The sequence below is a fragment of the Hesperophylax consimilis genome, chromosome 18 (assembly GCF_061612785.1).
Source record: "Hesperophylax consimilis isolate HC1 chromosome 18, BYU_Hcon_1.0, whole genome shotgun sequence".
Lineage (NCBI taxonomy): Eukaryota > Metazoa > Arthropoda > Insecta > Trichoptera > Limnephilidae > Hesperophylax > Hesperophylax consimilis.
Window position 1 is genome coordinate 23605460 of NC_142853.1, and position 11470 is coordinate 23616929.

General features: G+C 34.7%; 2 protein-coding genes across 2 annotated transcripts; one reads left to right on the forward strand and one right to left on the reverse strand.

Annotated features, from left to right (window-relative positions):
- Positions 1 to 3823: 3823 nt before the first annotated feature.
- LOC149415535 (chymotrypsin-2-like) lies at positions 3824 to 8170 on the reverse strand. Its single transcript, XM_089642233.1, has 5 exons — positions 8089 to 8170; positions 7784 to 7994; positions 6272 to 6506; positions 5640 to 5816; positions 3824 to 4066 (listed from the first exon to the last, which is right to left on the reverse strand). The coding sequence occupies exons 1-5, from the start codon at positions 8138 to 8140 to the stop codon at positions 3923 to 3925; spliced, it is 819 nt and encodes a 272-aa protein (XP_089498359.1). The 5' UTR covers positions 8141 to 8170; the 3' UTR covers positions 3824 to 3922.
- Positions 8171 to 10571: 2401 nt separating this feature from the next.
- On the forward strand, positions 10572 to 11258 carry LOC149415536 (uncharacterized). The gene has a single exon (XM_089642234.1). It carries the CDS (start codon positions 10572 to 10574, stop codon positions 11256 to 11258), a length of 687 nt encoding a protein of 228 aa, XP_089498360.1.
- Positions 11259 to 11470: the final 212 nt, after the last annotated feature.

The following is an 11470-nucleotide window of genomic DNA, read 5'->3' on the forward strand; positions in this document are numbered from 1 at the left end:
ACATTAGTTATTCTTGACTGAAATTCCGTCTAATTCAATGAACTCAAATTTAATTTGAATGTAATTCTTATTTTCAAAATTGGAACTTATTGTGTGAAGAATAATTTAATAAGCGATAAAATAGGTAGATACATATCTATCGACATACATACTAATTTCGGTTGTCTGTGATGTGCATTAGTTATTCTTGCGTGAAATCTGATTCAATGAATACAAATTTGCTTTAAATTTAATTGTCATTTTCAAAAATGGAACTAACTCTTTGAAGAATTCAGACAAGCGATACAGTAGGCAGGTACCTTCCAGTGATCATAAAATTCTTTTATTTTAATTAATTATGTCCTTTAAATTTCACGAAATCTGTCAAAAATTTACACAAAAGATATACATATTTCAAATATAGAATAATTAAACAAATATAAAGGTATAAAATATGTTATGACTACCACAACACGGGCATTTAGCCTAGTGTGACAGTCGAAAGAAAATGTACTGCATCACCGTGTAAATATTTAATAAATAAAAATAAAAACAATACCAATTTTATGCCTATAATATAATATTGTAACACAAAATTATTTGAAATGCCTTACTAAAAATTTGAATTATTATATCCCGTGATTTTTCATGGGTTTGCGCTACTAAAATAATAAGAACACCTACAGTGAATATAGTTGTGAGGAATTTTAATTTTTTTTTATGTTCATAATAAACTTAAAATTGAGTTCTACAAATTAAACTTGATAACAATAAATACATGCTTCAGATGAACCTGTAAGTGAAATGCAAACAGTTATTCATTAATTAACGTTAAAGATGTTTGATGGAATTGAGTGAAAGTGAATGGGGATACAAACAAAGAATGGGAGGAAAGGGATAACCAAATCAATTATAGCCAAAAAAGGGACTGAAGCGCAGGAGTTATGCATAAGAGGGTTAAGCCGGGAATACACATGCCTGTAGCTGGCACACTTGCATGCAAGCTCCTTGCACATGCCAGCTACTATCATGTGTATACGCTAACTTGCATGCCTGTACCTGCCTTGCAAGTAGATTGCACAACATTTGATTTACTGGCATGCAAGTTGAGGGAGGGGACGAGGGGGGCTATGAAACCGGCATGTGTGAACGTCGCGACAGGTACGGGCATGCCAGTAGCTCAGTCTCTCATTAAATTAGCCACACATTGTACTGCCAATTGCAATACGATGATATTTAATTCACTTCGAATGTTTTCCATTGCCAAAAAGCTTGAGACTACTCAGTCTCAGAGTGATTTGAGACACGTACTGTCTAGTGACTGGCATGTGTATACGTCTTGCAAATACAGGCATGCAAGGACGCAACTTGCATGCAAGTTTAACTTGCATGTGTATTCTCATTGCGCCAGTAACTTGTACATGCCATACCTGTCGCGACGTTCACACATGCCAGTTTCATAGCCCCCCTCGTCCCCTCCCTCAACTTGCATGCCAGTAAATCAAATGTTGTGCAATCTACTTGCAAGGCAGGTACAGGCATGCAAGTTAGCGTATACACATGATAGTAGCTGGCATGTGCAAGGAGCTTTCATGCAAGTGTGCCAGCTACAGGCATGTGTATTCCCGGCTTTATGATCACTTCACTTGTTAGTTTATGGTTATGACGAAACCCCGACGATAGTAGGTACACGGAGAAAACTCACTAATATGAATACTGTTAATTTATTAAACATCTGGTCAAGTTCCTAGCAAAGTATCAGTCAAAAGCAAATATGTTGTGAGGATGGTGGAACACTTGTTCATACTCATACAAATATTGATACTGACATACTTATACTGTAGCATTCCGTCATGATGTATATTAGGAAAAGAACACATGTTCTTGATATATTCTGAATGACTGTTACTTTTTTAACAGGATCATTTGCCTCTGTGTATTTAGAGCGTAATTGTTACACGACTGGAAAACATGTATCTATTATTTTCCGTAAGAACGAACGACACGAACCGACACAACACGACGACAAACATTTTCTTTCACTGTATTCTGTTCAATTTCAATGTAATTAAAAATTCGATAAATTCAAAAAACATTTATTGAAAAAAAATACAGAGTACAAAGGGTATATTTAAATATTGAAGACAATATTAGTGATTTCTAAACGAAAATCTGAAACAGAAAAATCAGAAAAGGATACGGTCACATAAAAATGAAGACAATGTTGGTAGTTCGTATTCGAAGTATGATACAGTTAAAAGTGACCGAGGGGGATAGGGTCCCATTAACTCAGTTGGTAGAGCAGTGTCCCGGAAAGACAAGGGTCCTGGGTTCGTGTCCTAGATGTGACCGTATCCTTTTCTGAATTTTCTGTTTCAGATTTTCGTTAGAAATCACTAATATTGTCTTCAATATTTAAATATTAAAATTTGAGGTTTTACTCAATAAAGTTATTCCGAAAAATAAATAAATAAAGAAAACAAAGGGTATAGCTTATAGGTACATCCTATTTCTTCCAACTAACCCAAGAAATACACATTGTATTACAAAACCCAACAATTACAGATGTTTAGGATAGGTAGGGATTGATAAATTTCATCACGGTAGGAAACAACCATATTCTAATTATGAATCCAACAAGAGTACTCACTTATTATATAACAATGGCGTTGGCCATGTTTCATATGCGGGGTATAAAAATTACGGTGACCAAAAAGACAATTCAACACACCTATAAAAAGTGCTAAAAATTGTTATGAAAAATGATGAAATAAAACTAGGTTACATATGTAACTATTTAACCTAGTTTTTGTTTTACCACTTTTCATAACTTTATAGCACTTTTTATAGGTGTGTTGAATTGTCATTTTGAGGAGTTATCATGGAACCAAGGTAGATTAAAAAAAGTCCAAACAAGATCGAATCACAACACGAGGATAAGGCTTTCGACTAGCAATCGTAATTTCACAATTTATTCATTAAAAATAATGTATAATATACTTGCGTCACGTTCCATAGTGGAAGATACTCTCAGTATCGCCCTGGTGTAAGACCACCATTCAGAATTGAAACGTTGCTTAAAATGGCTTTAGCCGTGTTTGGCGAGCAGATCTGAATAGCCAGGTACTTTCCCACCTTCTTTCTCCGCCATATCCTTCAACCTTCTCACTACCTTCAGCCTTACAACATACCATAATTAAGGATATATTTAAGTCATTTTACAAGTTTACATTTAAACAGGGTACCAAATTTCAATTGCGTTTCATAAGTTTTGATATGTAAAACATCAAGTTAGTTGCTTCGTTCCTTTCTCGTAATTCGTGGCTCGGTCATAGCACGGTCATGGTATGATCCGGTTATGCAGGCAAACCTTTTTTACAGTAAAGTAATAACTATTTTATTATCTTTTTTGTAACAAATTGATATAATGATATCCTTACTGGGATCTCTGATTTGACTAAAGTTTGGAAGTATGGATAATATAAAGTAATTATAAATACATTGAATAGTGTTTTTTCAAGGTATTTTTTTGTTCAGTTGAGTGGTTTCGGCTTAAGTCTGAATTTGGTATCAGTATATTATCTATTTCTGATATCCCTACATTTTGTATCCAGCTTTTTATTTGAGATTTAAATTTTAAACTATTGACGTGAGTTTGAATGAGAGTGGGATTTTGTTGTAAAGTTTAATACCATAGTATAGGAAGCTTTTTTGCACAAAAGTTTTGTTTGTAGTTGCTTGTTGGATATGTTTTGGACCTTGAGATCTAGTTTTTCTAATAATATGTTAGTTGTTATTTCTTGTGTTTTGTATTTCTGAATGTAAAGGAATAATAAATCACATATTTAGTTATTTAATGATTTAATTCATTATAAATAAAAATATTCAGGTTGAAATATTCTCGGACACCAGTTCATAAACACCATCATGAAGTCAAGAGTTTTTACAGTCCAGTAATTCCCTGGATCCAGGGGACGAAGGTGGACACCCTGGTGAATACATCAGGAGCCAGCTTAGCGCAAGGGAGTCCCCAGGACACGATTCCCACCAGACCATCGTCATTGAAGAGGGCAGATCCGGAGTCACCCTGAAAAGCAGCAGTTTAATCAATTCATCGAAAAATCAAAGGTAAGTAAGGTCTTATTTAGCTCGTCCAAGTCTAAGGACGAGTTGTTTCATAGAATTTAAACAATTCATCACATAGCGTAGTTAATATTAAAGTTCTGTGAATTCCGTTATTACCAAGAACTTTGAAACAAACGGCCAATGATGAAATAGTAACAGAACAGAAAGGTAGATCACACCCACAACACAAGATTTAGTCAAAATGAAATCCATGAATGAAGTGGATGATTAAAAAATGTAGTCCATTCCAAAAATTACTCATAAATACGGCCAACGGACATTTACTTATCTTATGCCTTCTATATTTAATAAGATGCCAATGGATGTAAAAAAAACAATAAACCTGCACAACTGAACTAAAAAAAAAGCAAAAACAATGGCTAATGGATCAAGATTTTCTAAATTGGTTTAGTTTACAAATACACTAGTATCCATTGATTGTAAGCATGTAATTGTATAAATATGCCTAAGAGTGTTTTAGTATGCTGTGTGCCATTGAGTGTGTGTATGCTTATGCTTATGTTGTCTGTCTTATATCCATCTGTCTATGTATTGTTTGTCTTTGTATTGCAGTCCCTTAAAATGTTATTCTTCTGTATATATTTGGTTATGGCTTCTCGTTATATGTGTCTCGTTATGAACATGACCTGCTGACAAAATGCCTTGGCAATTTAGCGTGTGTATTGAAGAATAAAAAAATAATTCAAAAATTGAATTTGAACATATAAATTTGATCAATTGTTGAAATAACTCGTCCAAAGTAAGTGTGGCCTGGACGTAGGGAGGGCTGCGAGCGGACTGTACAATTATTGAGCATTCTCTGCCTGGCCTCTTAGAGGGGACATCTTTCGAGAGAAACAGTCGTAATTGAAACTACCACCATGGCTTCATAATGCGATATTATCGATAGTTCATTTCTAAAATTTGATTAATTGTGGAATGAAGGTTAACTACACTTTTACCACCACTACAGCTACTGGATCCAAGCGCACTGATCTTATATTTTTTTTTATTTTTGGTTTGGTTTATTCCCCTTACCCATAAGGACAAGTCTATACATTTCATTACTGTGTGATTTAGACTATTTTGATTTTTTGGTCAAAGGCCGTGTAAATTTGTTAAATTAAAGCCAAATACTACGTAGAAATATAAAAACATGTGTTTTTGATTTGAAAATTTGTACGCTTAAATATATTTTAGATGCGTTAAAACGATCGAGCATTTTTTTGGAGAGTCCAGAAAAAAATCAATTGGAGTTCAAATTATCTCCTACTTACGAACCACTTTTCGGTTACGGTTTTAATGTATAATGTGGAAAATTAAGTTCTTTAGAAAATGATCGTAAGACATTTAAATATGTGTGCGTGAACTTTGCAAAATAAAATAAAACACACTTTTTTGGCGATGTTTTTTTTACATAAATCAAAACCTTATCGTCATCTATATAAAAGATTATAAAAGTTATTATTTACGGCCTGATTCCAAATGTTACACGTGACTTGGTGCGTCGCCTTTAATTATATATGTTTACATACCTTGCACATGCCTTCTCCTACAGCCTTGAAGGTGCAGATTTCTTGATCATTGTAGATGAGTGGGAAGAATCCTGCGAAGTCATTGGAGGCTACATCCCTCATGTCAGAGCACGTGGCGTAATCCAAGGAGTTGGTCTTGATGGACACCAGCTCATTGACAGAGGAGCCGCTGGGATACTTGCAAGAGAAACACGGATTGATTTAAAATTAATTTCACTATTATTCCTAAACCATTTGTGGTTTTTAACATTTATATAACCCATTATTTTTTAACATTCAAAAGCATGAAAGATACATTTTTTTCATCGCTTTTTTATTTGTATTCATATGTAGGTAGGTACCTACATAAATATATTGGCTTTTTTTACTATGAAGGGGTGTGAATACGGGTCTACAAAATCTTCTAGTGGAAAGAAACTAGCATAAATTTTGATATCTTCTACAGACTTTGAATTAAATGTTATAGTCTTTTGTGGAATATTTGGACAAAAATCTCAGAAAGTTAAGATCAAGGGTAAAAATCAAGAAGTAGAAGAATGTATCAAACAACAAATAGAATAAGGCGTAGAAAGGCAAGACCGAGAAAGTAATTACTAAATCATATTAAAATATCAAAAATCCTCTTTTCTCACCTTGGTAAGGCCCCATCCAACGGCAGTGAGTTCTTCTCCTCCGGGAACAACATTGGCGTTCAGAGCAATTGGCTTCAGGGTGGCAGTCTCGGTGAGAGCAACGGTCAACTCAAGCAGTGCGATATCGTACACCAGGTTATATGAATCCCACATCCCAAAGGTATAGTTGGCCTTGACGGTGGACTTGATTCCAGCGTTGTTAAGGTTTTGAACTCCAGACTGAACCTGGAGACTGCTGCAAATTTCAAAAACAGAAATAGTAATTAGTACCTACTTTGAAAGAAAAAATACATGTAATGGAACCTCTCAGAAAATTCTGGATTGAACTAAACAAACGGATAACAAGTGGGAGTATGTTATAGTGGGACAACCCTGAAGAAGTTTGTGGAATTAGATGGAGATACCGTGTAAAGAAAAAAACATACTTCTACGGTAAAAAAATTTAAGAAATGTTGTTAGTGCAGGACATGTTTTGAATTTATCAACTGATTTAACATACATTCTTATGAAAATGCTGATAGCTCTCAAATCAACGTGACTTGTCTTTAGAATTTACTAACTGACGTGTACCTGGCATTGCTGGGTGTTATCATTAGGAGATAGACATAAACCATCGCCATCTTTTCTGTAGGATTTTTAAGATATACAATTCCGTAGCACATTATTTTGATGTACCTATCTCAGGAGAACTATCTCAACCTTGGTTGTGTTACACAGAGTCATTAACAACTTAATTCACAGTCCTGGCATTGTTGCCACTATTAAATTCCATGTGCCGACTAATTCTGCAATACATACACAACCAACTATCAGGCACTCACTAACCAATAGGATGCATGATCTGGGCAACAAATTTGTAATTACTATTGATATATTTATTGACTCCATTTATATACCAGCACTTTGTTGAATCCTACAAATTATAGTAGAGTTGATAAACTAGTTTTAGTGTAGTTTTAAAAAAAATTGTGCATAATTTTTGATAGCTCACCAGGAATCTTCTCTTCTTAAAATCTACGCAAAATCCGGGCTGGGCGTAAAACCATACAAAATAAAATAAAATAATGTTCAGCCAGCGTTAGCAACGTAAGCGCCCGTAAATGTTTTTACAAAACATCGACTTTTCTCTAGTTTCTATAAATACAATGTACATGTTTTATATTTATAAACCTTTCGGAATAAATTTTCTAAATAATAGTGAAAACCTTGTCAAAATCGTTTGCGTAGTTTCAAAGTACTAAGCGCACAAACGGTAAAAAGCGGATAGCGACTTTATTTTAGTATAGTACAGACACTAGTTTCCAAATACGATTTCTTGTTGCCTAATTTCAATGTGTATTATGAGAATTCAAACTCAGCTCTATTTACTTTGGACATTTACTGAATCTTCGTAATATCGTCTATAAATAATAGATACCGACTCTTTTTTTCCAACAATAGTAGCCCTAAAGAGAGACCTTGAGGGACACTTCAGAATCCTAAAATTAAAAAAAAAAATGATTTACTGCAAACCTTGACAGAGATCCTCCTCCGATGATGCCGGAGGAATATACGGAATCCACGCAGTGGGCAGCTGTGACGACAAAGGTGGTGGAGATGAGGGAGCCCCCGCAGAAGTGGGACCTGATCAGTAGTCCAGAGCGGAGGGACACTGCGAAAGGGGCAAGCCCAGCCGGGGCCACTTCTCCACCAATTATTCGCTCTTCATGGAGGCTGTTGTATGCTAAAAAAAACGAAACGAAAGTGAACGAAAAGTAACTCACATAGTATAAACTATGCGAGAATTGCAATACTAATAAAAAAATTGTAATATATACCACTGCCGCAAGCGACGAGTGCCAGCAAGAAAACCAATTTTGTAGCTGCCATGATTAACAATGTACTGAATCAACTAAAATCGAACTCACTTTTAAATACTGGTCAGTCTCATCACTATCGCAGCAGATCTTAATTTATTGATTGACACAAAATGGATGATTCAAAATAATCTACAATCGCTTTCATAAAATAAAAAGATACAAGCAAAATGAGGATACAACCGTATCAGCAAGATTCCCCCTTCTCGTATAAAGGTCTCGTAATCGTAATAATAATATAACATTTGTATAGCGCAGTTTTGTGCAATTTCACTTCAAGTGCGCTTTACTAAAATAAACTATAAATAAATAAATAATATATATAAGTCAAATTTCAGCTTGACATTAAATTTCAAATAAATTTTCTGTTTTCAAACGTAACGCAAAATGTTTCAGTTATTGATTTTACAAGCGGACTAATAAATTGACATCTCAAACGCAAACATATAATTGTATTAACTTTGTTATACGAAACTAAAAACAGATCTAATTAGACAATCGTATTATAAAGGTTATTGTCACTGTATTTTTAATTAATTTATAGAATTTTTATATATTTTACGGGGGCATCCATGGTAAACTTTTAAATGTAAAGAGAAAACTTGATGTTCTCTCTTTTTTAAATCTGTTTATATTATATGTCTGACCATTATAGAAAAGGATATATATCGTGTTTTATGAGGACGCATCATTTGGTGACGGACATAGCACACGAAGAAACATTAGTATTACTGATTTATTAAAATCCTGTCAAAAACGTGATAACAGGCTATTTCCTAATAAACTATTAGTACTTTCATAATATATCAAAACACGTGTTCATGCAGCTGTGTTTATCCTGTTATTGTGAAATGACGAAATTCGAAAACATTTTGAATTTTAATGTGTTCCGACTTCTCCATAACACATTCGTGTTTACTTATGGTTCTTTATAGGAAATCTGCCAATTCATTAGTTAAAGGCCTGCAGTCCCGTTTTTAACAAGAATACTAATTCCAAGTAGTTCCAAGAGATTTTTTAATAAATTAGCAATATTTTATATCAGTTAGTTTTGTCTGTGTACGTGGCCCGAGTGGTTAACGGTTTCGTAAGCTACGTGATTGATATGAATGTTCCCAGATGTGCTCCGAGCTGCGTTCTGCAGAGTTAAGATTTCCCTAATGATAGACAACCTCCGACAGGAGAGGGCATTAGAAAAAAAAGTGCTAAATAAATAAGTTTTATGTGGTAGGAGTCTACCTAGTGTTTTGGTTTGTGTTTATTTCTTGTTATATATTTATTTTAAAATCAATGCTGATTGATAGGTCTGCAATTCTTTCAAAACAAACACATTATCGGTTGATTAAAATAATTGAGATTAAAGGCGGATACGCACACGGATATATTATGTTTAGATAGTAAATTATATTGTTAGGTAATGTGTTTGTACTCATTATCATTGACATAGTATGATAATAATTTGAATTGTGTTGGCTGTAATTTTACTTTATAATCTTAGATTAATTAAAAGGGAAGATAGGTTACCGATACCACGCGCGAGGTTCATTAAACAAGGTCCAGAGGACATACTAGAGATTTACTGGGTTTAGTACCTACTGCACATAAGTCTGACGGTCAGACAAGCAGTCATCGGCTGCCACAAACACGTCGCTCTATGCTCTTTTTTGTGAAAAAAAATGCCTTGCTGTGCTTTTGAGATGTTCACAAATCGGTCTCGAGCATAAATCAAGCATAAAACAATTAATATCGTCAAGTGATAAAGAGTGCATGTCAAAAAATCGCTCCACAAAAATATCCAAAATTTGTAGATTATAACTCCTAATAACCAAATAATTTATCGTTAAATGTGTCCCCGAAGAACACTCTAGAGAATTATCGAATTTTGTGAAATCTATAAAGTCTCATTTATATTTTACAAGTGTTTTAAACTAACTGTGAAGTGTCTGAGTGTTGTTGCCGAAAAATCAACCATCTGTTATTATATACTGTGCTAAGGCAATTTACAGTATATAGGAGTGAAATACGCCACCACACAGAAGAGAGCCGTGGCAGCGCGGGTTAACGCACCACTATCGCTTGCACATTATCCGGCCGCGGCGCATCGAGTTCGATCCTCACACCGACCAAAAAAAAAAAAAACCTTTACTTTTTTTTTAAAAATAAATAAATTTGAATAAATAATCCTACACCATCTATCTGAAGAAATAAGAACTAATTATTGACAACATCACTTTTAGCCAAAATCACAACCAGGCATAATCATTCTCGCTCTGTGCATTAGTCACGATACTGTGTCTACATTCAAATTAAAAATAAATATTTAAATAAATAATTCCTTTAACATGAGTCGACAGAGGAATGCTCAAAAAAAATCAACGACATCTAGTGACGCTGAGGAAGATGACAATAAAATCATTAGTTATATCGATAAAAAGTTTCGAGAAATGAACGAAACAATTAATACGAAACTAAATATTCTGCCAGATATAAAAGACTCCATCAGCTTCATTTCCGCCGAGTATGAAGACCTGAAAAAAATGTTATCTGATTCATTGGGCACAATAAAAAATTTACAAGCTGAGAATGTTAAGCTAAACTCAGAAGTGCGCGATCTTAACGCACGCGTGTCCCACATGGAACAGACAGCCAGGGAAACCAACGTCGAGATCCAGTGCGTACCTGAGCATAAATCTGAGAACCTGATATCGATCGTTAAACAACTTGGAACCGTGATTTCTCGCCCCTTTGCCGAGTCGGAAATACTTAACATTCATCGAGTCCCCAAGATCAAACCAGATTCCAGAAGGCCCAAGTCAATCGTCGTGAAGCTCCCGAGCGTGAGGGCAAGGGATGAAGTCCTGGCTGCAGTCGTCAGCTACAACAAGAAAAACATGAACTCCAAGCTAAACTCAACACATCTAGGCATCGACGGCATCAAATCACCGGTATACGTCAGCGAACACCTCACACCAGCAAACAAGGCCCTGCATGCAGCCACGAGGATTAAAGCGAAAGAACTTAATTATAAATTCGTGTGGATCCGTAATGGTAAAATATTTGTACGTAAAGATGAAAACTCAGCGCATGTAGTTGTGATTCGCAACCAGGACTCGTTAGCTTCGCTTACCTGATTCCTACCGTATTTTGTTTAATTTCAATTGGTATATTATCTGTGAATTATGTATACTGACATGGACAACCTAAGAATTTATTACCAGAATTGCAGGGGTTTAAGAACTAAACTTAATGAAGTTTATCTAGAAATACTTAATAACAATTTTGATATTATTATTCTAACTGAAACATGGTTGAACGACTCTATATCTGATGCAGAAATTTTTGG

What these genes read in the sequence shown, in the direction of transcription:
- LOC149415535 (XM_089642233.1), bottom strand. Translation starts at nt 8,140, where the DNA reads ATGGCAGCTACAAAATTGGTTTTCTTGCTGGCACTCGTCGCTTGCGGC. An exon ending in GGAGGAGGATCTCTGTCAAG is followed by an intron (nt 6,507 to 7,783) that starts GTTTGCAGTAAA and finishes TGAAATTTGCAG; the next exon opens with CAGTCTCCAGGTTCAGTCTG. An exon ending in TTGGATGGGGCCTTACCAAG is followed by an intron (nt 5,817 to 6,271) that starts GTGAGAAAAGAG and finishes TTCTCTTGCAAG; the next exon opens with TATCCCAGCGGCTCCTCTGT.
- LOC149415536 (XM_089642234.1), top strand. Translation starts at nt 10,572, where the DNA reads ATGAACGAAACAATTAATACGAAACTAAATATTCTGCCAGATATAAAA.